Below are 27,603 nucleotides of genomic sequence, written 5' to 3' on the forward strand. Positions count from 1 at the left end.
TCTCTTTTTGCTCTGTATGCACCACTCTGCATTTAATCATTAGTGATTGATCTCTGCTATCTTCCACAGCATGTCTTTTTCCTGGTTCTCTCCCTCAGCCCCAACCAGTCCCAGCAGAAGACTGCCCCTCCCTGAGCCTGGTTCTGTTGGAGGTTTCTTCCTGTTAAAAGGGAGTTTTTTTCCTTCCCACTGTAGCCAAGTGCTTGCTCACAGGGGGTCGTTTTGACCGTTGGGGTTTTACATAATTATTGTATGGCCTTCCCTTACAATATAAAGCGCCTTGGGGCAACTGTTTGTTGTGATTTGGCGCTATATAAAAAAATTGATTGATTGATTGATATTTATTTTTGTACGTTGTTGTTGCCTTTTGCTCATGTATACTTTTAGTGTTTTATAAATGAGGCCCCTGGTTTCTAAATATATTTTCCTTGACGTGAACACTTTAGTTGTTTGAGAGAAGGCTGTTTTGATTGTTATATTCTTCTTTTTATTTCTTCACATCTTTTAACTGTAATGATTTGGCCAAGATAAATTAATTTATTGACTTGCTCTTTTTTGTACCATCAATGGTAATATTGATTTTTCTTTTTTTGAGGGTTTGTATTTATTCTTACTTATCTTCTTTACATTCATTTTCACGTTTTAAATTTTCCAGCCTCATTGGCTCAGCTGATGATGGCTTGTAGTAGATTTTTCTCACTGTCTGCCAGCAATTCTTAGTCATCAGTGTACTTGAGGTGGGTTACATTTATGGGTGATTCTTAGACTACGGGCACTTATTATGTCCTTTGATCATATTGTATGAAAAACAGAAAAAAGGGGAAATTTCACACTTTTATAGTTATCTTTACAATGAAAGTGTGTTAAGAACTTTGTTCTAGTAGTCTGACTTTTTCACTTTTTCGGCATCATTATATGCAAATATTGCCGTTTTGTGCTTGTCCCACACCCAGACTTTTGATCTTCAATGATAAAAATGAATGGTAAAGAAACATTTTTTCTAATGTTTTAAAATATCTCTGAATAAAATATCAGAAAAATAATCAAAACATAATTGGGGTATTCAATGTCATACAACTGTTGTGATTTTTTTTTCTAAACAAAATGTAGTTGTCCCACACTGTTGCCGTAATTTCCACCACAACACTGTAATGTCCCTTTAAACAGTTTGTATGAAAGATTGGTTGGGTAGTTTCTATGGAGATAAACAGTGACATCAGAGCACATGTATTTAGCACCAAATCACAACAAACAGTTGCCCCAAGGCGCTTTATATTGTAAGGCAATGGTGTGGTGGAAATTACATTTACAAGGCCAATAGTGCCTGTAGTTAAAGAATCACCCTTATCCCATCATTTACAATAGACTTCAGTCTGTCTGAATATCATCTCTGTGTACAGATTAAAGCGGCATGGTGACGCCACACATTCCCGATGGACGCCTTGTTTGATCATAATTTCTTCAGACAGGCTCTGCTCCATTTGTATGAAAACTCTGAGTCCAGTAAAAGTTCACAGTCGGCTTCATGTCTTTGCCATTCAGATAGTTTTAAACACTTGATTAATATCTCATGGTTGATTCTGAACACATGCCTTCTGATAATCAGTGAAGCAGGCATAAACATACAATAACAGTCACAAATCATCCTCACGTTTCCTCCATTAACAAACACCTTGATGATCATTATATAAATGACTTTCATGCAATGGATTGTGGGATGCTGTAAAGAGTAAACCACTCGTGCGCTCATGCAAGCTAATGATGGATTTAAAGGATTAACATGGGTGTTTGGTGTGTGGATGAGCATGTGTCAAACGTGATTGGCCACATGTCTCATATTAGTTAGATCAACTTTTATTTTGTTGGACTGGTTTTCCTCATACTGCATCTGTGTTGTGTAGATAAATGTAAAATTTGGGTTGCTGCACATTGCAGCAGGTTTTAAAAGAGCACGAGTGGCACGGCCTTAAATGATGCCTGACATGCTGCAGAGGTAAAATGTCACCTTTACCCTTTGACACTTTGACCTTTTCCCTCTTGTGCTGCAGAGGAGACGTCTGCGAGCTGTAAAATGTACCCGCTACACAGAGAGAGGTACAAACACACCGTGTTCTTTGTGTTGTGGCTCTGCATGGCAGTGATGGGCGATGCCACAAAATCTGGGTTTTGATCTCCAACCAAATAATACTAAGCCTTAGATCACTGCTATTTATATCTGTACTTTCCATCAGCAAAAGCTGCTCAAATGCCAGTATGGCGCCAATTTTTTTTTTTCATATTTGCACATATGATGAATGCAGATATCATCTGATGGAGAAGAGCAGCAGTGTAAAGGGTGTAATCAGTATGGATTTGTGTGCTGGCAGCTTTACTTTGAACGTTGATGCTCCAACACAGATTTCAGGTATTGGTGGGGATCAAACTGCCCATCCCTTCCTTCATGAAATGTTCATGTGCATCCAAACAAAATCCACAACCCCCTCATTATCATTATTGTCAGTATCTGTGGAAACTGTATCAACTGTGTCTTTGTTCCTCAGTGCTCGTGTCACCACGCTGTCCTCTGCTTTGCTCTGCTACACTGTTGGATAAGTATATTTACCAATAAGGTTTAGAGTTTTTGGTTTGGGTTTTCAGCAGAATTACTGAAATAACTAAATAAAATTTTCAAACGCACCAATATTCTTGAAAGTTGTTGTAAATATTGGACGCTGGAAGAAGAAGGAATGCCGATGACGTTGGATATATGTTTACTGGTAAGGCCTATTTTAAGCTTCTCCTACTCTGACACCAGGGTTATGCAATCACTTTGGCGCAGTTGTGAACCTTTCAAAGTTCTCCAGCCGGGTTGGTGAGAGTTGTAATGCAGTTCACCTGCACAACAGTAGGGGGCGTGACATTTTTTTGCAAAGACAGGGCTACTATCCCATGAAAGTCATCGATTGTGAAACCGGAAAAGTGAGATTTTAGTAATGATGTAGTTAGAGGAGCCATCACAGCCTGTGCCGTCTCCGTGATGTCTCAGTCGTCTCGATGTGTATTTACAATTTTTGGGAGGTGCCCATCAGGCTATGGAGAGGGGCTCAGAGGGGGTTCGGAACGACACACAGGGCTCTGTGTGTCTACTGAGTTGTGGATATGGAGTAACATAAATTGGGCTTAAGGTTTGCTTTTTGGTGTGGATTGTCAGCAGAATTACTTAAATAACTAAATAAAATTTAACAAGTCATCAGTATTCTTGAAACTTACTGGAAATATTGGACGGTGTAAGAGGAAGAACTGATGATCCAGGTGTTAATTATTCCCCAAACCTTTAATATTGCAGTGTGTGGCAGTTAAACTCACTATGCACAGGGGTTGACATAAATACAAGCCATTGTTAACTTTTAACAACCACAGTGTCCGTCCGAGAGCTCCCACTCTCTTTTCTTCCTGGCTCAGTTGCACTCATCCATTATCACATTCGTTTTGGGATCAGTGCCTTTCCTGGCTCAGCCCTCATTTCTTAAGTTGACTCTTGTCTCTGATGGTTCAGCCAGTTTCTTTCAGGCCATCTTTGTTTCTCCAGCGGTGTCTGGTTGCTCTCTTTCCCCTGGATTTTAGGTTGTGTCAAGTCTGAATCATATAGATTGAGATGGGTACAAATCTCAAGGAATTTATTGATCTCAGCTGTGTACGGATTGACTGGAGTGCAGAAATTCCGCTGCCCCACTCACATTAACTGTAGTGAGCTGTGATGTTTATGCACCGCTCTGGTCACTTTTCAAACACAAAAACAAACTGCATTGTATTTTAATTTTATCCTAAAATACAGCCGCATCAAAATATCAGCCAAATGTACACGGCTCTGATTCATTCTTGCACGCTTTCCAGACTCTACCAAACAGAGAAAAATGATCTGGAGTCATTTTAACATCATACCATCAACACATTAAATAATTAACAACTTTTACTGGACTTTCTATGAGTGGGAAAGAAGCAAAATGTATAAAAAAAAAACTCACAGGACTGCTGTCTGACTCGAGTTCCTTTTGCAGAACTCTGCCAAAGGAACATGTGATGGTAGTATTCTTAAATTTGCACATTAGAAAACAATTGACAGGATTTGCAGCTGATGGCAATATCAGGTAAGAGTTAGATCAGTTCAGTTTCAATTTATTTCATTTATATAGTGCCAAATTACAACAAAGCAGACCAAACTCAAAGGGGTGACAAAGTGGTGATAAAGAAATAAAATAAAAGGTATACACCGTGCACATATAAAGACAAATATAAAAAAGCCCAAATTAAATTTGCACCGTAAAAACAAATGACATGGTCTGTGACTGGATTTTGGTCACAGAAAATAGGAAGAACAAGAAGAGTGTTGCCATAAAATGGCTGAAACACAGTGAAACAAAGAGCTGTGTCTGCTGTCAACATGCATCAGGTCACCTGTAGGACAAAAAAAAGTTCCCCTCCCAGAGGAGCTGTCGCTCCACTCCTGGAGGTAAGAAACACAACGGATGATGGGATTATGTTTGTTACTGATTTCAGACATTGAGATATTACGATGATAATGACACATCTGACAATTCATGCCATCCTAAGGACTGTCAGGTTGTTGGCCGTATGTGTGTTAATTGCGTGAGTCAGGTTTATAACTGTCTTGATAAAACAGCCGAGCACTTGAGGAAGGATGACAGGTATGATTCCCAACATGAACACCTGTCTCTGACGAGCCACAAACACCCAGCTGCAGGTAGTGTTAATTTTATCAAATGAAATGAGACGAAATACGAGGTCTATTAGAAAAGTATCAGACCTTATTATTTTTTTCAAAAACCATATGGATTTGAATCACGTGTGATTACATCAGACATGCTTGAACCCTCGTGGGCATGCAAGAGTTTTTTCACGCCTGTCGGTTACGTCATTCGCCTGTGGGCAGTCTTTGAGTGAGGAGTGGTCCACCCTCTTGTCGTTTTTTCATTGTTTAGGAATGGCTCAGAGACTGCTGCTTTGTTTGATTAAAATTTTTTCAAAACTGTAAGGCACAACTGAGTGGACACCATTCGATAAGTTCAGCTGGTTTTCAGTAAAAATTTTAACGGCTGAGAGATTTTGGTTTGGTAGTGTCGCCGTAAGGACGGCCCACGGTGCCTGACGGCGGTCTGCGCTTAGAGGCGGCAGCGTCTCGCCGTTTCAAGTTGAAAACTTCCACATTTCAGGCTCTGTTGACCCAGTAAGTCGTCAGAGAACAGAGAACTTTCAGAAGAAGTCGGCATGAGGCGTTTATTCGGACATTCCATTGTTAACGGACATTTTGTAATGAAAGAACGTGCGGGCAGAGTCGCATGTCGGGCCGGACCCGACCGCGGGGGGTCGCGACAGGAAAAACACCTCCGTTGGAAACCTTAACGGGCAAGTTGGAACATGCCCAAGCTGTTATTTCTCAGTTACTCACTTGTTGAAAGCCATCAAAAGCCGCCTGAATTTTACAAATGGTTTTCAACACGGAGGTGTTTTTCCTGTCGCGGCGCACACAGATTTGCCGAGTCGTCATGAAAACGACTCGGCGAATTTGCGCGCACGTCTTTCATTACAAAATGTCCTTAAACAGTGGAATGTCCGCATAAAGTCCTCATGCCGGCCTCTTCTGAATCTTCTCTGTTCTCTCACGACGTCCTGGGTGAAAATTAAGCCTTAAATTAGGATGTTTTCAGGTCGAAACAGGCCGACGACGGCGCCTGGAAGCGCTGCACGACGTCCCGCTCCGTGGGAAGTCCTTACACCGACAGAAACACCCCATAATCTCTCATCAGCCGTTAAACTTTTCACCGAAAACCAGCTTAATTTCTCAAATAGTGTCCACTCGGATATTCCTCACAGGTCCAGAAAAAATTTTGATAAAGCAACACGCGCCGTCTCGAGCAGCGTGTGAAACAAAGGAATTCAGCCGAGAGGGCGGGACCACATCTCACTCAAGGCCTGCCCACAGGGAAATGACGTCCCTGACACGCGTGAAAAAACTCACACATGCGCACGAGGGTTCAAGCATGATTGGTGTAATCACACGTCATTCAAATCCATATAGTTAAAAAAAAAAGTCGGTTTATTATCTAAGAGACCTCATATATTCGTCAACAACCCTTTTTTTTCCATGACTAAGACGAGATGATGAGATGCCACCAATGTTCTAAAAACACCGACTAAAACTGTGTAAATGTGCGTTATTGTTGACAAAAAATGAGATGAAAATGTTTCGCAAGAAATAAAAAAATAAACAAATCTCCCTCCTCGGTTTCGTCTACTACACAAGAAACGCAACATCCAGTCCAGCTGTCATGTGTTTGTGCCAGCAGTTCTTCTACTGTACTGTCTGCTGCGTTACGTATCCTCTCGCTGCGCCCACTGATAGTTTTTGTTTAAGATATTATGGCTATGATACAGGGTTCTCACCAGCATTATAACAATGTAATGGTCCGTTACACTGTTATAATAAAAACATTACACTGCAGTTGGGCCGTTACGTTGTTTTTGAGGGTGTGTAACGGGAAAATAATCATTTCTCTGTTGATTGTGGATCCGTTGGTTCTGATTAGATGCACCGCGTCCACAATCATCCACCACTTCACACGGACAGTTTTTATTTGTTCGTCATTAATGTGCCTTTTTTTGTGGGGCAGCCAATGACGCAGATCTCTGCCATGAACTGGAACCTTAATATCTCCCACTTCTCTGGTTCGTAAACTAAAGTTAGTGTCCCTCATGAAAATAATAATAATAATATCCTCTGCTGTGTGTGTGTGTGTTGTGGAATTTTCTCTGGTGGAAAGATGGATCATTCAAGAATCAATAACTTCAACGTGAATTTCCATTTTAAATTAAATGGCACCTCTTTTCAAACGTAAAACAAACTACAACCGACCAAAACTGTTTTCCCCAAAATGAGACGTCCTCCCTTCCGTTGGGGAGAACCTATCCTAGTGTCAGTGTCAGCGCTCCAGTCTGACCACAGCCATGCAGCAGTGCTCCAGGCACGAGCATTATAGGGGAGATCGGGGCCAAAGTTCACCACTCTTAGCTTCATAGTGGAGTAGAGCAGAGAAGGATTTTCTCTCACCAAAACGGATCAAATCCACGCTTGCATCTCAGATGTACCTTCTGGTCAGTGGTGGGCACACTTCCGATAATCCGATAACAGATAATTATCGAAGATAATGTTTTCATTATCGGATTATCTTTTTAGATAACTTTAAAAACTATCATCGGACTAATTGTCTTCCGATGAATTGCCGACCGATAACTTTTAGACCGATAATGTAGTAAACTAAGCTGAACAGTGAAAAACATTTTTAAAACTTAAAAGCAGTTGAGACCTACCTGTTAAGTTTTCCTAATAGGTATATTGTTCTACCCTCTGCAAACAGAAGAGAGCTGTTTTCAGAAAAAAAACTACTCTATCCTCTGTAGGCAAATGAGAACTGGTGACCCCCCCCCCCCCCCAAAAAAAAAAATCATTTCCGTTAACACCATACTGATATAACCGCAATATCACCCAAGTTATCCAGAGGCATACATTTTTAACTTATGGTTCAAATTTTAACCTACTCATTTTGGACAAGTTATTTAAAATTACTGTCATGTCTGAAGTTTTATAAAGTGAAAATATCAGATATATGTTTTCGTTTTAAAGTAATGTGCTAATTTTTAAGGTTTTGAGAGCATATGCTGTGCCCGGCAGCAATGCATTATGAGTAGCATAGGGTAATCTCAGACGTTCACGACAGGACAAATCCATTTCAGACACTCTGTTCAGGTTCCACGGACAACAGCATTAAACTCTAGTGCCTAAAATTCTCGTGAATATATTCTCTAGGTTTATAGACATTATTGTATTTGCGTCCACGCATCTTAAATGTAGCAGACGGATTATTTGGAATTTTGTTTGGCAAGTTTTCAAGGCCGCTACTGCCATCTACTGGCCAGTAGTGTTCATGGCAGTATTCGCCCCAAGTACTAAGCGTCTGGGCACCAGTAGATGGCAGTGTTCTATTTATTTTGACCCGGTTATATCAGATGGTGGTCAAATCAACTTTTTTGGCTTTGCAAATGGCTTTTTTTTTTTTTTTTTTTACAAATTAAGTTTAAAACAAAACAACAACAAAAAAAACATTACAAGACAGCTCTGCGGTTGGATGCTTTGTAGCTCTTCAGCAGCAGGAGGTGGTCGTGAGATGTTAAAGCTTGTTACTCCACTACACGATGCAGGACGCGCGATTAACCTGAAACTCGGTCCAAAAAATTCTCGCACGAATGAAAAATCTGAAAAATGGCCAAAACACGCACAGTGTAAAGCCAACATTTATGTGTCAAGATAAGGCTTTTCAGAACTGACCAATTGTTAACCTTGTCCTTTTGTTTTATCTATGTTTTTATTATTGCATTTTAACCTGTGAAGTGCTTTGTGACTTATGTCTGTGAAAGGCACTATATAAATAAATTTACTTACTTACTTACTAATATCGAGTGCACGTTTTACAACATCATAAAACGTGCGCACATCATCATTCTCTCCACATGCAAAACATTTGCGATGACACTTCCAGGGCTCCGTAAAAATGCCTGTTTTTACAAGTAAAAATGGAATATTTTACAAAAGCACATTTATCTTTAAATCAACACACGACACGTCACATTAACGTGTTGGTTTACATAATGAATGACTGAACCAATCAGTGTTTAGCAGAGGCACTTTTATCCAGAATGCTTTGCAGTCTGTGTTTGCTACAAAACCTCAGAATTAGTGCATTATTCAACATTAAAAGATATGCTATATTTTAACTTTGTACAAATGACAGAATTGACATTAATGGAGTTATTCTATCAGTATTTTCACAAAACCATAAGTTAGGATGACTTTATTTTTCAAGACCTCCGCCTGACCGGAGCATTATGATTAGTAGAGAGCTCATTTTGTGGGTGCTCTCAGGATTCTTCTGTGCAGCTTCCTACAGGGGGCAGCATGGTCAAACATGGAAATACTGGCTCATTCTTTGGGTCTTTAGTCGCTTTTGATGCTTTCAAAAGCGATTGTGTTAAAAGTCGATTTCAGCTTCTTAGTAATTGCAAATGTACCAGAGCCAATACTGGAATTTATCGATTATCTGTAACTTCCAATACATTTTTGGGTGGTTTATCGGTTTATTTTTATCAAAGATAACTTTTCAGTTATCTGATTATCTGTTATCGAAGTTAATTTTTTGGTTATCTGTGCCCACCACTGCTTCTGGCAAATTGTAGCTAAACTTTTAGGTCTTCTTTTTAAGAAAATTGTCCTCTACAGCACTTCATCATGAAGATGGATAACTGGTGATACAAAATGCAAAGCTTGCACTGTGCATAATTTCTCCAATCACAGCCACATAAGCCTATAACTTCTTCTGGGTTGTCTTGGTGGCTTTCCTCACTCTTCTCCTTCTTGCACAGTCACTCAGTTTTTGAGAACTGTCTGCTCCATGCAGATTTACCATAGAGTGCCATATTGTTTGTATTTCTTCATAATTGATGTAAATAAAGTCCAAAACATTCAGTGGCAGCTTCACCATCAGAGAGCCTCGTCCACAAACTACCACAAAAGACTCCAAACTGTCATTGATGTTAAAGGGGCAACACACAGTATTAACAACAGGGTATGTAACCTTTTGATTATATATACACACACATATATATATATATATATACATGTATGTGTTTAATTGCTCCTTTTTGATTTTTACAACCCCAAATCAGATATACGAGGTCCGTTAGAAAACTATCGGACCTTTTTATTTTTTTCAAAAACCTGATGGATTTGAATGACGTGTGCTTGCATGAGCCAAACTTGAACCTTCGTGTGCATGCGTGATTTTTTTTTTTTGTCACGCCTGTTGATTGCGTCATTTGCTTGTAAGCAGCCTTTGTGTGAGGATGGGTGTAGTCTCTCTGCGTTTTTTCTTTGCAAGGAAAATGGCGGAACAACTGGAGCAGCGCGACTGCATCAAATTTTGCTAGAAACTGGGCGACAGCCAGGTGGAAACCATTCGGATTATTCAGACGGCTTTCAGTGACGATGCTATGGGCATCACACAGATTAAGGAGCGGTACAACCGGTTTAAAGACGTCGGCATCAACATGCTGAAATGATCAGATCATTTCCAAAGTGAACGCTGTGGTGATGTGGGACCGTCTTGTGACTATCTGAGAAATTGTGGAAGAGGTGGAATGTGCCAAAAAAGTGCTGATGTCCTCCTCTTCCACAATTTCTCGGATAATTACATGACGGTCCCACATCACCACAGCGTTCACTTTGGAATGATCTGGTGATTTCAGCATGTTGATGGCCGACCGGAGCGTGACTCGCTCGCGGTTTTTGAAAAAAATAAAAAGGTCGGATACTTTTCTAACAGACCTCGTACTGTATATCCATTCCTACATTTTAGGCCTCCAACACTTTCCAAGAAAAAAATAAAGGTTGGGACAGGGCAGTTTATTCTAAATGTAAGAATTAATTAATGATTTTTACAGACAGTTTTCTTGAGAAATGTCAGGGGATGAAAATATGAACATTTCCAACTCACTGAATATTTTTTAGACGTCATTTACATCAGTCATTCAGAAATACAAACAGTGCAGTACAGTACTTTATGGTAAATCGGTGTCAAGTAGGCAGTTCTCAAAAAATAAATTACCATGCTGGAAAGAGACAAGTGAGGGAAGCCACCAAGACACAACTCTGACAGAATTTTTGGCTTCTGTGGGTGTGAGTGGAGAAACTTGGAAGAGCGCAGCATTTTTATTTTTAATCTTCATTTTACATATAGTCCTAACTTTTTCTGATTTGTGGTTGTTTCTGTTGCATTTCTAAAATTACAGAACTGCTATTCACCTTATTCAGGAAGTCAGGGTGGGCGGCTCCACTTTTTCAAGCAACTTCTGGTTTTCCACTGCATCTGATGATTAGTGACTGAACCCAAAGCCCGGGTAGGGACCACTGGGACCAACGAGGGTGGGATCTGGCCCCCAGACAAGGGCCGGGACCAAAACCCCCTAGCCAGGAAGCATACCCAAGACTCCCCCAACACAGCAAGTAGGACCCCACCCCAGCTCCTCATACCCCACCCCAAACACCCAAGCCCAAGATCAGGAGACCACCCAAGTGATACCGGGGCAGCCGTCCAGTCCCCCAGTGTCATCACACACACCCCACCGCAACACCTACCCCCGCCCAACGAGCTGTGGCACGCTGGACCCCACAAGTCCCAGAGAAGGGCCCAGAGACCATGGCAGAACAGGACAGACGGACCACCCCAGCACCTCAGACATCCCCAGCCATCCAGGGCTGACTCCATATGCCACACTTACCCTGCCTAACAAACCCGCCCTTGTTATTGTAATTAACCTCCCTTGATGTGTTTGACCCCCTAAGTGAGCAAGGATAAAGTGTTACATTAACAACAGGGCAGGAACAGCAGGTGGCAGACTACCATGGGAGGCCGCGGTGCACTGCTGCACCACAGCCTGCCCTGCAAACCACCATTGACTAGTGACCTTGACTCTAATTTGGTGGATTGGTGTTTACTTAATCTGTAGAAATAAAGTGTATGCATTAAAATGACAGTGCAGGAGTGGCCGGTGGTAGCTTCTGTGGGAGGCTGCATCGCACAGCTGCGCCACAGACTGCATCCAGTATAATGTGCGTTAAAAGGGTGTGACACGTGAGGCCTAACCCCAAGCAGCCAGCGGAAGGGTGAGGCGCGATGCAAAGAACGGGCCGCACACACCGGCCCCACCAGACCCTGCGGCCCACCCTCAGATCCAACGGAGGCACCAGGGCAACTGCGAGACAGGGAAGAAATGGGGAGGAGGTGGGCAGGTGGGAGGAGCACCGGAAGCCCAGGGGAAGAACAAACCAGCAGGGGGGACAAGGGACCAGGCAGCCGGAGAAGGATGAGCCACCCCGCAGGGCAATTCCCCAACCATGGAAGGCGTGAGAGGAGGCCCAAGAGCGGCAGGAGCAACTGAGGAGCCAGAGGGAGACAGGCGGGCCCCACTAACCCCGGGGGAGAGGCAGGGGCATGGTAGGCCACACATGCATCGAGTTCTGGGGAGAGGTACCACCCCCCACCCAGGCACCGGATCCAAGCCTCAACTTTACCTAAATTCCGGCTGTTTTAGTGAAGCTTAGGGCTAGTGGCCAGCGATCATCTTAGTATTTCTTCTGTTTTTCTTGTTGCTTAATGCTGACAAATTATACAGTATTTTTTGTCTTTCTGATGCCTGATTCTGTTTTTTCTCTCTAAGGTGCAGCTCCATCCAGAAATGGGAGTTGTATTTGTGCTGGCGACCCTCCTGTCCTGTGCACCAACAGCATTTCCTGTATATTCGTTTTGTGAATTGTTCTATAATTTATGTCTGTAGCATGGCCCAAGCAGAGGGTCACCCCTTTGAGTCTGGTCTGCTTGAGGTTTCTTCCTCAGAGGGAGTTTTTCCTTACCACTGTTGCTCTGGGGGTTAGTAAGGTTAGACCGTACTTGTGTGAAGTGTCTTGAGGCAACTCTGTTGTGCTTTGGCGCTATATAAATAAAAATAAATTGAAAAAAGCCCAGAAGAAGAAGCCAGCCCTCGTTAGCATAGCATAAATAGCATCTATATTATAATAGCCAAGTCGCCTATGTGTGCGTGTATGCATGCGTGCATATGGCTTTGATCACACAGAAACCAGGGAGAGCCAACATTTGCCATTTGGTAGTCCTATGTATTTTGGGTCAAGGATGTAAACTGCAAAAACGTAAAGTTGATAGGACTAATATTTTTTGAGAAATTCATAATTTTAGTTAACCAGTAAACAATGGATACTGTGCTGCAATGGACCGTGGGAGTTTCGGGTTTTAAATATTGTTGTAATTCATGTTAAACAATGTCGTTAGTGATGTTGATCTGTTGTGTTTTTGTAGGTCAATTGGTTTCGTCAGTTTAGTTAGTTTAATTTTGTTGCTGGTACCATAAGTGAGTTTATAAAATAGGTAGATGACACTTTTCAGGCGCGGTAATAAACTGTGCAAAGTTTCTATGAGTTGGAATGGTGTGTGATTCCACAATGTTTTTTAGAAGACCATAACTCACTATCACTCAACCCTTTTATTTCCTGTTAATTATATAATTTTTAATGTTGACTTGTTGTATTAATGTATTTATAAATTGCATAGGTTCTTCTTATTATATACACACTATTATTATTATTTTATTTTTACTTCTACTTTGTCATTTAATTTTTAAGTAGACCACAATGGAAATAATTGTTAGACATCATACAGACAAGGTAAGGAATCTTGGTGTAGTTTTTGATCCTACGCTGTCCTTTGACCTTCAGGATATTACGAGGACTGCCGTCTTCCATCTGCGAAACATATCGAGGATTCGTCCCATCATGTCTATGGCTGATGCTGAGACTTTGATACCTGCATTTATCGCTTCCAGATTGGATTATTGTAATGCTTTATTTGCTGGTCTGCCGCTGTCCAGCATTAGGGGTCTACAGTTAGTGTAGAAAGCTTGACCAAATTGCACCCATTCTGGCGTCCCTTCATTGGCTTCCGGTTTCTGCCAGATCTGATTTTAAAGTCCTGTTGCTGGTCTATAAAATTGTTCATGGACTGGCTCCTTCCTACTTGGTGGACTTGGTCAAGCCCTACGTACCGGCGCGGCCCTTGCGTTACCAAGGCTTCTGTGTGTTCCAAGGGTGAATAAAAAGTCTGTGGGGTATAGAGCCTTCTCCTACTGTGGCCCTACTCTCTGGAACGATCTACCTGCAGCTATAAGGCAGTCAGACACGGTGGAGACTTTTAAATCAAGACTGAAGACCCACTTTTTTAGACTGTCTTATCATTAATTTATTCTGTTATTATGTTTGCCTTGTGATGTCTTTTTATTCTACTGTTTTACCTTTTTAGCTTGCCCTTTTTGATTTTAATTTACTCTGTTATGAATTGTGTGTTATGTGAAGCGCCTTGGGGCAACTCTGTCGTGAGATGGCACTATATAAATTCATTCATCTTCTACTGCTTAGTCCAATTAAGGGTTGCGGGGGGCTGGAGCCTATCCCAGCAGTCACAGGGTGCAAGGCGGGGTACACCCAGGACAGGTCGCCAGTCTGTCTCAGGGCCACAAACACAGACACACCCACACACACACACCTATGGACAATTTTTCAAAGATTCCAGTCCACCTAACCCGCATGTCTTTGGATGTGGGAGGAAACTGGAGCACCCGGAGGAAACCCACGCAAACACGGGGAGAACATACAAACTCCACACAGTAAGGCCACAGGAATTGAACCCACGACCTCCTACTATATAAATTGAAACAAATTGAAATTGATTGTGTCATTCGTGTATTTTTAACATATTTACAATTCTATTATGTACTTACATCACACACTCACGCTTTTAATATATGCATGATTTACTGCCCCTTGATTGATTGCCGTGTGAGTCAAGAATGTAAAATATTAGTCCTATCAATGTTTGGTTTTGGCACCATTCATTGTTGAGTAGGGATGCACCGATACCACTTTTTCCAGACCGAGTACGAGTACATACATTTTGGTACTCGTCGATACCGAGTACCGATACGGATACTTAATGATATCATTAGTTTTGATACCTTTGAAATCATGTTTTATTCATCTGTTGTTCCTTACTTTTTGACTCTAACTGCTACCAATATTATTAGCTTTGTTTTTATTTTCAAACATTTCACTTAAATCATGTAATTTCACTTTTTGACTACAACAAGTTGCTCTTTAACATTAACTGTGTGTTTCTTAATAACATGACACTACCAGACATCTCACTTAATTGTAACCTGTAAAATATACAACACCAGCAACAGAACTGAAACTGTCCATCACTAATAATTTGTCTGTGAGGACTAAAAGCCTTTTTTCAAAATGTGAGGGACAGATTCATTTTGATAAAAAAAAAAAAAAAAAAGCTTCTTTGTGTTATCAGCACTTTTTAATCTACAAGGTGAGACGCAGCTAAACAGTTTTTCACTCTCCACACTACTTTTTCATTTTTAATTAAATACACACCGGTAACATGCACAAATACAAACCATAAACATTTTATTTTTCCAAAGGTAGAACATGTAATATTGATGAGCACAGCATGCGCGTGCGCACACACTGTTGCACGGCATCTCCGCAACATGCAGAGGCAAAACGGAGTAATTTTAACATTTTTATTTTTCTTTGTGGATCATGGGATAATTTCCCTCGCAGTGCAGACAGAATTGCCCGTTGGCTGTGGAAAATGAGACGCAGTGACTCGACTTCTTGCCCAAATTGCGGCTTGTGGAGGCGAGTGGAGGTTCTGAACGCTGCTCCACGGACATTCCGCAAACGATTACACATCTGTTGTGGACCGAGCCGGTCTGCCATCAGCCTGAACACCAACAACAAGGGCTGAAACTCACCAACCTGATGGACAATCTCCGCCACTGAAACCCTGATGGGAGTTCTGACAGAGGAACCGGCGCAAAGTGCCAAAGTCACGGAGGAACTTTTTTTTTTACTCCGCATGATGGACAGCAGCTTTCAGCCAATTAATGGACAGGATTGACAGACGTACTTGACTTATGAGTAAATTACATGAAAGCCTGTTTTTGCGTGATTGAAGCCATATACACACACACAGAGGCTACTTGGCTGTTATAATATAGATGAACATGGAGTCAAAAAAGCGGGGATGAAGAGCTTCCTGCTCATGCTGTCTCATTTACTGCTGAAATCTATAGGAATATGTGGCCTGAGAGCAGCTAAATATCTGGCTTCAGTGGGGAGATATTCAGTTAATCTGCTGCATAATAACGTCTTCAGCAGCCGCATCCTCCTCCTGCTGGACAAGGAGAAACTAGTCATGCTGTAGGCAAAAGAGCTTTTTGCTGTTTTGGAGGCACAAAAACAGTCATCTCAGCTTTCTTTCATTCGCTTTAGATTCACTTCATTTCACTGTCTTTATTGGTGCGGAAGTGAATTACGATGCCCCTGAAGAATCAAGAAAGATCATTCCTTCAATTCTTGACTTTACCAAACACTCTGGCTTTGTGTCTCGTTGGTGGCTTGTGGAAGCCGTGGCTTATCAGCCTCCTGCAAAGTACGCTGACCTTCATATGAGTGTTGTTTGACAAAACCAGAGCACAGGTTTTGGGCATAGTGCCACCCTGTGAGAACACTTTTCAATCCACAACATTTGTCAGTTTGTGCCGGTGGGGCACACTTCAGGTTGTGCTTTCCCCTGGAGATGTGACAACTTGTTGAGCCACCATGAGTTAACGTTACCCCTGGCCATACTATTTTGGTTTAGATTTGGACAGTGTCATGTTGCCAGTTGTGTTACTGACTCCAGATTGAGGATATAAGATGACGGCCAGTGTCTGTCAGTGATATGGGGAAGGCCTTAAAGGACAAAACCAAAGTGAAACTGTTGCAGCCTCCCAAACTTCCTATTTCTGCAACTTCTGATGTATGCAACACTACAGTGGAGTTCCAGTTTTGTCTCATGTTAACACCGGTAATGCAGAATGACTTGTATTTGGATGCACTTTTGCTCCTGTCAGATGGATTCAGAAATGCTGCACAAATATTGCTGCTGTGGAACTGTTAAAGGATTGTATTGCTCAGTGGTTCCCAATTGTGGTCCTCATGTAGCCCCTAACTTGCACATTTTCCATCTTACCCTGCTCTGACTAAGGCTGATTAGCTCAATCAGTTGTTAGTTTTGAACATAAACATTCCTGCCTTCAGTTAAAAACAGCTGATCCTAAATGTAGAAAAGGGAACTGTTGCAATAACGAAGTGATTGGGGAAAAAACCCCCCCCCAGAAGTTATCAAGTGACATTATGCAAAAGTTGTAGAGGAGCTTTGACGAATGTCAATGTCAGCTTTATTTATATAAAACATTTACACAGCCAGTGGCCTCCCAAAGTGCTTTACAGTAAAATAGGCACAACAATTAAAAATAATAAAAAGCAATAAATCAACAATACAGTGGAATAAAACAGATAAAAGACCCAATTAAAGTGGTTTTACTCAGTCAGTGAGACTTGAGAAACGTTTTAAAACTGGAAAGGCTATTGGCAGTAGAGCTTCTTCCTGTAGTGCATTTTCAGCATTTGTATGAATATTGTTGATCTGTGTTTTACCAACACTGAAATCAACAGCTAACTTTCAGGAGCCTACTCCTTTTTCATTCAAATGAATGACCTTCACCTTTTCTTCTAACGCTTTTCTTTTCAGAGATGCGAAGGTTTTGGCAACAGGAGCCATTTTTCTTTGGTTGGATCTCCTTTTTTAGAGCTCCAAGATTTTGTCCTACATCTGCTATTATAAGCAGTTCAAAGTTTTCTCATTTTTTAAGTTCCTTTACCATTTGCGGGTAAGGGTTAAACAGGGCTTGTCCACACCCTCCTCCTGCCAGCTCACCACACCTGTGTCACATCACTGCTGATTATCTTCTGTGTATTTAAACCCTTTGAGTTGTGTGTTCTCTGCTTGTTTGTTGATGTTCTGTCTCCATTCCAGCTCACGTATCCTAGTTCTTAGCCAGAGTTCTTTGTTGCTGACCGTGCCTGTTTTTCTTGACCTTGCCTTTGTCTCAGCCCTTGTGACTCTGTTTGCTGTGCTTCAACCTCAGCCTATATTTTTGACGACGCCCTTGCTTTACACCTGCCTGTACCTTCGCCTTGCTGACTGCTTTTTTGCGTACCAGACCCACTGCCTGAATTTTTGATAGTTATATCCTGCCACCTGCTTGTGAGTCTGCATTGTGCCTCCTACCACCTGCTGTGGCCAGCTCCCCTGAGAATCATGACACATTTTAAAACTTTCTGCAGTGCGCACGCTAATTATATTTCAATCATGGATCAAATGCCGGAGCATTTGGCAGAAAAGTCAGCAAATATGACCAATTTTTCCAACGGAGTCAGAAAAAGACGCTTAAATGACCTGCAGTTCATGTAGGGAAATTGTACGTACTGGTAACATTGGTTTGAAAGTTGATGATTGTATAAAGAAGTGAAGCTTGTTGAGGGACAAATTGATCCAGAAAAAGCAGCTGTTCCTCTGGAAAATTGCATTGAGATGCCCACCAATGTGACGGAAAACTTTAAAAAGGTCATGCGCAGGCCAATGTCATTGCGTCGCCACGGAGTTAGAGTTCTAGAAGCATAAAACAGGCTTTAGGATTTTAAGGTACCACTCTAAATCAAATCAGATCAATTTTATTTATATAGCGCCAAATCACAACAAACAGTTGACCCAAGGCGCTTTATATTGTAAGACAAAAGCCATACAATAATTACAGAAAAACCCCAACGGTCAAAATGACCCCCTGAGCAAGCACTTGGCAACAGTGGGAAGGAAAAACTCCCTTTTAACAGGAAGAAACCTCAAGCAGAACCAGGCTCAGGGAGGGGCAGTCTTCTGCTGGGACTGGTTTGGGCTGAGGGGAGAGAATCAGGAAAAAGACATGCTGTGGAAGAGAGCAGAGATCAATCACCAATGATTAAAAGCAGAGTGGAGCATACAGAGCAAAAAGAGGTGAATAAAAAGAAACACTGGGTGCATCATGGGAACCCCCCCGCAGTCTAAGTCTATAAGCATAACTAAGGGATGCTTCAGGGTCACCTGATCCAGCCCTAACTATAAGCTTTTTCAAAAAGGAAAGTTTTAAGCTTAATGTTAAAAGTAGAGAGGGTGTCTGTCTCCCTAATCTGAATTGGGAGCTGGTTCCACAGGAGAGGAGCCTGAAAGCTAAAGGCTCTGCCTCCCATACTACTCTTACAAACCCTAGGAACTACAAGTAAGCCTGCAGTCTGAGAGCGAAGCGCTCTATTGGGGTGATATGGTACTATGAGGTCCCTAAGATAAGACTCTACAGTGTTCTTTTTAATGCACATAATGCCCGGCGCTTATTTAAGGCAGGTGTTTATTTTTTTCAGATGACGTTTTGACCTGGCCATTAAATGAGGCAGCTCATGCATTTTACTCAAGCTTAATCGGTGCTGGGGATTCCCCATTGGTCTTTTGGTGCCTGCTGACTATAACTACATAATCTGTTACATACATATAATGGATTTTGCCCGTTTTATACATATAGCAGATTTTGTCCATTTTAAATATATAGTGGATTTTGTTCATTTTATACATATGGTTAATTTTGATTATAACAGACAAAATTTGCTGGACCACCATTATGTGCAAGTTTTACTGTATTTGACAATGACCTCTAATTTGACTTTGACCTATGACTTTGGTGTGGCCTGTATGTGTTCATTTTGTGATATTTTCTGTATAGGTTAATTTGTTCATGTCTGATTCCTGTCTGTGTCCTAGTCTGGGACCCCTGTGTTCCACCCCTGCATCCTCACCTGTCAGTCTTGTTGTGTCTTCCCTTTGCACTCCTTCACGTTTGAGTTCCACATTGCTTTTCTGCTTTAGTTCTTATAGTCTTTGTGTTCTGACCACCTCCTTATATCATTATGTTAGTTCTTTCACTCTTACACTTTATTAACTTCTGAGTTCTATGTTGGTTTGGGGTTTTAGGATTTCTCCTCTTCTTGAGTTATGGTTGCTTATTGTGATGTTATATTTTTGTTCACCCACCCTTAGATGCCTGTTGCATTGTTTTTGCAACTGATACTTGTTCCTTTCCATGTGTATCTTCTGTTCATGGCCCGATTCCCCGCACCTGTCATCATTTAGTTCGCCTGGTATTTAAGTGCTCACCTGTTCTCACTCACCTTTGTCTGCGTTCCCTGTGAGTATTGTACCTTTATATATTGCCTATAGTCTTCTCGTCCGTTCTGCGTTAATTTGTTTGTTGAGCTATCACTTGGTTTTGCCACAGTCATTTTTGGGAACTACTTTTGTTTGCCGTTAAGTCACTCCTGTTTGGTCTGTTAGCTCCTGGCGCAACCAATAAACCACTCGGGTCTTTGATACGTATTCCTTGTTTCATTTCTGTTTACACCTTGGGTTCATTCACAACACATCACAGCAATACTGGCCTCCATATCATGTAAGCACCCACATGCTGTGGCCCGTACTACTATAGCAAGAAAGAGTAGCCATGAACTGATCTTGTCTGATTGGGTTGACATGCTACCCTCTGGATTTGCTCAGAGGAAGTCATTGCTCCTTAGTCTGCAGCCTCCTGTGGCTTCTGCTCTTCTCTCAGAGCATTGTGAGGAGGATGCTATGTCTGTCACAGCATCTGAGTCATTACTGAATCTGGACCAGACAGGTCAGTGTAAAGGCCAAGAAGAGGGGAGCTGCTCCTCTCTTCCTTCTGTAACAGATTCCCACACCTTCGATGTAGAGTCTCCTCAGGCATCAGAGTCTGGACTGTCTACTGTGAAGCAGGCCATTCAGTTTGGCCTGGTCACAGCTTGGCATTGATGATCCTCCCACAGAGACTGCTCCTTCTAGTGCCTGTTCTAAGGTCACTCAAAAACCAGTGTTCAGTCTCCACCCTCTTTACCATATATTAAAGAGATTCAGAAGTGCTGGTCTGATCCTAAATCTTTCACTCGCTTGCCACAGGATTGCAGGGTACTGTGTGCAATGAAGGATATGATGCAGTATGGCTTTGACCACATACCATCAGCTGACAGTGTCATTACTAGCCTGTAGCACCCGCTGATGCTGCCCAACGAGAGGCCCGTTGTCCGTGCCCTCAGTGTGGGGTCACTAATGAGCTCTTTATCAAGAGCTATGACACAGCGGCTTAAATTGGTCATCTAGGGAACTTCCTGTGTCACCTTGCCGTTGCACTGTCAGTCTCTCCAGGATGCTGCGCTGACAGTGAAACACAGAGCCTGGGCTATGCTTCAGTCCAGGCTTTTGCCTACATGTCACAAGAGCTCGGCAGGTTGATGTCCACCCTGACCATTCCCTGACACCAAGTGTGGTTTTAATCAATATGTAAAGGCACTACGTGCCTTCGAGGGACAGACATACAGTAGTGTTCAGAGCAATAGTAGTGCTATGTGACTAAAAAGATTAATCCAGGTTTTGAATATATTTCTTATTGTTACATGGGAAACAAGGTACCAGTAGATTCAGTAGATTCTCACAAATCCAAGACCAAGCATTCATGATATGCACACTCTTAAGGCTATGAAATTGGGCTATTAGTAAAAAAAAAAAGTAGCAAAGGGGGTGTTCACAATAATAGTAGTGTGGCATTCAGTCAGTGACTTCATCAATTTTGTGGAACAAACAGGTGTGAATCAGGTGTCCCCTATTTAAGGATGAAGCCAGCACCTGTTGAACATGCTTTTCTCTTTGAAAACCTGAGGACATTGGGATGTTCAAGACATTGTTCAGAAGAACAGCATAGTTTGATTAAAAAGTTGATTGGAGAGGGGAAAACCTATACGCAGGTGCAAAAAATTATAAGCTGTTCATCTACAATGATCTCCAATGCTTTAAAAAGGACAAAAAAACAGAGATGCGTGGAAGAAAATGGAAAACAACCATCAAAATGGATAGAAGAATAAACGGAATGGCAAAGGCTCACCCATTGATCAGCTCCGGGATGATCAAAGACAGTCTGGAGTTACCTGTAAGTGCTGTGACAGTTAGAAGACGCGTGTGTGAAGCTAATTTATTTGCAAGAATCCCCCGCAAAGTCAATCAATCAATTTTTTTATATAGCGCCAAATCACAACAAACAGTTGCCCCAAGGCGCTTTATATTGTAAGGCAATCCCTCTGTTAAATAAAAGACGTGCAGAAGAGGTTACAATTTGCCAAAGAACACATCAACTGGCCTAAAGAGAAATGGAGGAATATTTTGTGGACTGATGAGAGTAAAATTGTTCTTTTTGGGTCCAAGGGCCGCAGACAGTTTGTGAGACGACCCCCAAACTCTGAATTCAAGCCACAGTTCACAGTGAAGACAGTGAAGCATGGTGGTGCAAGCATTACGATATGGGCATGTTTCTCCTACTATGGTGTTGGGCCTATATATCGCATACCAGGTATCATGGATCAGTTTGGATATGTCAGAATACTTGAAGAGGTCATGTTGCCTTATGCTGAAGCGGACATGCCCTTGAAATGGGTGTTTCAACAAGACAATGACCCCAAGCACACTAGTAAACGAGCATAATCTTGGTTCCAAACCAACAAAATTAATGCCTCGCAGATGTGAAGAAATCATGAAAAACTGTGGTTATACAACTAAATACTAGTTTAGTGATTCACAGGATTGATAAAAAAGCAGTTTGAACATAATAGTTTTGAGTTTGTAGCGTCAACAGCAGATGCTACTATTATTGTGAACACCCCCTTTTCTACTTTTTTTTTTTTTACTAATAGCCCAATTTCATAGCCTTAAGAGTGTGCATATCATGAATCCTTCGTCTTGTTGGGTTTGTGAGAATCTACTGAATCTACTGGTACCTTGTTTCCCATGTAACAATAAGAAATATACTCAAAACCTGGATTAGTCTTTTTAGTCACATAGCATTACTATTATTCTGAACACTACTGTAACAGTTAGGGCTCACTGTGAATTTTGCAAAGGGCTCCTTGACTCCAAACCAACAGGTGGTTTTTCTCGGCATTGCTGTCGACTCACTGGTGTGAGAGCTTGCCCATCCTCACAGAGAGTGGGGCATATTCTCACTCTGGTCTCCCATGTTCCCAGGCATGCAAGACTGACTTTTGGTCTGCTCATCCAGCTGATGAGAAAGATGACCGCAGTGTCAGCAGTCATACTTCTTGGGATGCCTGTTTTTGCGCCCCTTGCAGATATGGCTCCACAGCCTGGGCCTAAATCCTAAGAGCATAAAAACAGGTCTGTGCATCCTCCTTCAACATCTTCAGTCCTGGGCAGACAGGGAGTTCATGACACAAGGTGTTCCTCTGGGCTCTCTGCCCTCCTGTCAGGAGGTCATTCTAACAGATGACTCATTTTTAGTTTGGGGCACAGTGTGGAACCACAGAATGGTCAGGGGTGTCGGAGCCCTTGGGAGAGGCTTCAGCACATCAATGTGCTAGAGCCGGTCACTGGTGAACTTCAAACGGACCTGGACATGTGCTGGCTTGAGCAGGGGGACCTTGCTGCCCTGCAGGATTTTAAACTATGACAGCATCATGTGTTACTAATGTAATCTTTGTGACTGTGGTCCCAGCTCTCTTCAGGTCATTGACCAGGTTCTCCTGTGTAGTTCTGAGCTTTCTCACAATCATCCTTACCCCACAAAGTGAGATCTTGCATGGAATCCCAGACCGAGGGAGATTGACAGTCATCTTGTGTTTCTTCCACTTTCTAATAAATAATCATAACAGTTGTTGTCTTCTACCAAGCTGCTTGCCTGTTGTCCTGTAGTCCATCCCAGCCTTGTGCGGGTCTACAGTTTTGTCTCTGGTGTCCTTAGACAGCTGTTTGGTCTTGGCTATGGTGGACAGGTTGGAGTGTGATTGATTGAGTGTGTGAACAGGTGTCTTTTATACAGGTAACAAGTTCAAACAGGTGCAATTAATACAGGTAAAGAGTGCAGAATAAGAGGGCTTCTTAAAGAAAAAAACTCTGTGAGAGACAGAGTTCTTGCTCGTTGGTAGGGGTCAAATACTTATTTTATGCAATAAAATGCAAATTAATTATTTAAAAATCATACAATGTGATTTTCTGGATTTTTTTTTTTTTTTTTAGATTCTGTCTCTCACAGTTGCAGTGTATCTACGATAAAAATTACAGACCTCTCCATTCTTTGTAGGTCGGAAAACCTGTAAAACTGACATTGGGTCAAATACTTATTTTCCCCACTGTACATATGTAACTACGGTTCTGTGAATTCCAGATAACTGCCGGAGTTGGTTGTCACTCGGAGTCTATTCGATAGATTCCAAAACAACCGAATGCTGGTTCACCCAGGTCAGGCCCACTAATGTGACTTTGTTGGCATAAGATCTAGACCTCTGCGCTTGCACATGTGGGATAATCCAGGTGATAAGCACCACCCTCTGACGGTCATCCGGAATTCATAAAACCTTAGTTACATACGTAACTCTCATTTTATTTTATCCGTTTGTTTTTTGTTGTTTTCCTGAGAGGTCAGAGTATGGATACGTGAATATTTTTGAAGTCCCTGAGTACTGGACTAGCATAGCCATTTATGGGTGATTCTTTAACTACGGGCACTATTGGCCTTGTAAATGTAATTTCCACCACACCATTGCCTTACAATATAAAGCACCTTGGGGCAACTGTTTGTTGTGATTTGGCGCTATATACATGTGCTCTGATGTCACTGTTTATCTCCATAGAAACTACCCAAACAATCTTTCATACAAACTGTTTAAAGGGACATTACAGTGTTGTGGTGGAAATTACGGCAGTAGTGTGGGACAACTACATTTTGTTTAAAAAAATCACAACAGTTGTATGACATTGAATACCCCAATTATGTTTTGATTATTTTACTGATATTTTATTCAGAGAGATTTTAAAACATTAGAAAAAACATTTCATTTTTATCATTGAAGATCAAAAGTCTGGGTGTGGGACAAGCACAAAATGGCAATATTTGCATATAATGATGCTGAAAAAAGGTGAAAAAGTCATCATAGACTACTAGAACAAATTTCTTAACACACTTTCATTGTAAAGATAACTATAAAAGTGTGAAATTTCCCCTTTTTTCTGTTTTCATACAATATGATCAAAGGACATAATAAGTGCCCATAGTCTAAGAATCACCCTTATACAGCTTCATGCTTGAAAAAGGTAAAGAGGGGGGGAAAAAAAACATGAAATTTCAGCTACAGTTTGCCAGAAGGCACATGGAAGACTCAAGACAAGAATTAATATGGTATGAAAATTTTCTGGTCAACTCCACCATGAAGCTTTATGACTGGTGATGCAACATACAAAGCTGCACTATGCACATCTTTTCCAAACAAACCCACAGAAGCCTATAATTCCGTCAGAGTTGTCACAGATTTCTTGGTGGCTTCCTTTGCTTATCTCCATGCATGATCACTCAAGTTTTGAGAATTTCCTACTCTGGGCAGATTCAACAGCACCATTCTGCTTTTGCTTGACTGATTCTGATTGATGTAATCAGACCTATGCAGTGACTTGGAAATGTTCATTTATCCATCCCATTACTTGTGTTCTACACATTGTATGACTTTATTTTTGTGCAATCATCCAGTACAAAATGTTTCATTGTGCAATATGAGAGTACTTCATGAAGTTCTCTGCTTCACCCAAAAACAAAAGTATCTGGAGGCTAAAGATGTGACCTTCAGTGAATGCATTCTGAAGCTTGTGGCCAAGAACTTTTTGAAGTCTCCTCATAGGTGTATATCAAAGTTTTCTTTCATTTAGGTTATTACATGTTCTTTTTTTAATACCCTTGAGCTGCTGTGTCATTGAAATTTCACCAGTCAGCTTATCTTAAATTGGGTGTAAAAAATATTTGTTCTACATTTTCTGGAAAGGAGTTTTCAACCGATCCGCTCCCTACTTTTCCCAAGTAGGGTCATGGGAAGAGCTGAGCCTGACAAACTGACAACTGCAACAATTGCATTTGTTCATAACCTGTTTTGATTCAGATACTAACCAAGCCACTTTCTACCACCTTCAGTCCAAACATATATTCCATAATGAGCGGCAGCTACTCTGGTTTCCTCATAGTACGGTGACGGTGTTACATTTCAACCCTAATAAAACTGCTCTGTGCTATATTTAAGACTCACCTTTCAGGTGGTGCTCTACTCCAGTTGCAACGCCTGCTTTACTTAAGGTCTACACATTTTAATTAAAGTGAATTAGATGTGTGAGAGTTGCATTATGCTGCACTGCATGGAGCTGTGCAGAATTATACCTGACAAATTCTCTGTGACAGTCAAGCAGCTGTGTAGTGTTTCCTCCACCAGACCTTAAGCCACCTCTGGAGGAGTTTAATCCAGTTTTAATCAGCTCCTGTTATCAAACCTCAGCGTGATGTATGCTGTCTGAGCTGATTAGCTTCACAGCCTTTCTACAGGACTGTCAGAGCCATGTCAAGATTAGCCATGTGAATGATGGAACATTAATTTCTGTATGATGTGGTGTGGCGCTATGAGCCAATGAGCAGTCATCATTTTTTTTATTAAGATGAGCATATGATATTCTAACCTAATAGAAGCTATATTTGATGTTTAGTTTAGCTTGCTGCCTCGAACGGTCTCGTTAGTTATGCAGCACGGTGATTAGACTCACGGAGTAAACTTGAAAAACTTTCATGGTGCTTGATTAATTAACTTTACCAAGGAAGTTATGTTTTAACCTGTGATTGGTGATTTACTTGTTGGATTGTTTGTATCATTACAAACAGTGCTCCAGCCACGAAAGAACACAGTATACAAATAATGAATGTTTGAGTTCAGTGGTACGAATATTTCATGAGGTGAAAGCTGGAATGTTCCATTCAATGAGGCAAATAGAAAAAATAATGGAAAAACATTCATTATTTGTTTTATATAACTAAAATAGATCCTTATCATTTGATATTTTATTAATTAATAAACAACAGAAAAGGGACTAACATTTTGGTGTGCATCACTGGTGCTTTGATGTCAACAGTCCAACATGAACTTTAAATAGGAGACCAAAATTGTTCTCAGACAACTTGGAAAAACAGTTATAGTTCAAAAATAATTCTGACAATGTAGTCTGTGATGCCATGCACTGACTTTGTGTACTTCCAAAAAACAAAAAATAGTTTGTGTACTTCCTCAGTGCAGTGAAAAATCATGTCAGAAATTATTCCAGCTTTTCATCCTAACAGCTTTTTATGTGTCCAGACGGCTTACAGCGTAGCAAATTTTCAGATAGCAGAGTAGGATAAGGAGTTGAGCTACCAATAGCTAGGCCTCGGTTTGAATCCCACTCTGTGTCCTTGAACAAGATACTTTCATCTGCATTTTCACAGTACACTGAAGTGTAAATGGGTACTGACCTTGGCTGGGGAAGTAACCTGGATCAGACTGGCCCTTTGTCCAAGGGGGAGTTTCACCCTATGGTCACGTTAGCTACAAGTGACAGAGGCAAAGTGACAACTTGCCAATCATTTTCAATCAGAGTGGGTGTTTTGCAGCAGGAAGAGACAATGATCATTCTGCTGCCAGCTAGGCAGGGCCACAATAGACCAGAAATCTGCATTATGCAAATGCTCAGTGACATGTTGCAGTGACTGCCAATAGGCAGTGTGGCATTAGCTGATTGTACACTCAAATATACACAAAATGATGGAATACGCGCCAAAACAGCTGTGTTTTACATAAAGCTAATATGTTTCTCATTTTTTAAAAGTTCGCAAGAAATAAACACTTGTAAGACTAAAAGCTGTCATTTTTGTAAACAGATAACGCTTCTGAAGTCATTTTTCAAGGCATGTTACGGAGATGTTACTGTGCAAGTCCCAAGAACACCCATCAAGTTAACAAAGCCAACTGCTTGTCGTCATCAATTGTAGCTAATGTGACCATAGGGTTCGAAGCTTATCTTATCTTATCTGCTT

At 41.4% G+C, this 27,603-nt stretch overlaps 1 protein-coding gene across 4 annotated transcripts in view; it reads left to right on the forward strand.

Annotated features, from left to right (window-relative positions):
• The window catches only part of LOC117518860 (homer protein homolog 3-like), a 158,825-nt gene that overhangs the window by 5,203 nt on the left and 126,019 nt on the right, over positions 1 to 27,603 (forward strand). For 3 of the 4 annotated variants that reach the window (XM_034180099.1, XM_034180097.1, XM_034180098.1), the window contains exon 2: positions 2,049 to 2,094. The exons of the other annotated variant lie outside the window; for it this stretch is intronic. In XM_034180099.1, the coding sequence (XP_034035990.1) occupies positions 2,072 to 2,094 (23 nt within the window). In that variant the 5' untranslated portion in view covers positions 2,049 to 2,071. The remainder of the gene's footprint in view (positions 1 to 2,048; positions 2,095 to 27,603) is intronic. 4 annotated transcript variants of the gene reach the window in all.

Source organism: Thalassophryne amazonica, chromosome 10, assembly GCF_902500255.1.
Source record: "Thalassophryne amazonica chromosome 10, fThaAma1.1, whole genome shotgun sequence".
NCBI lineage: Eukaryota > Metazoa > Chordata > Actinopteri > Batrachoidiformes > Batrachoididae > Thalassophryne > Thalassophryne amazonica.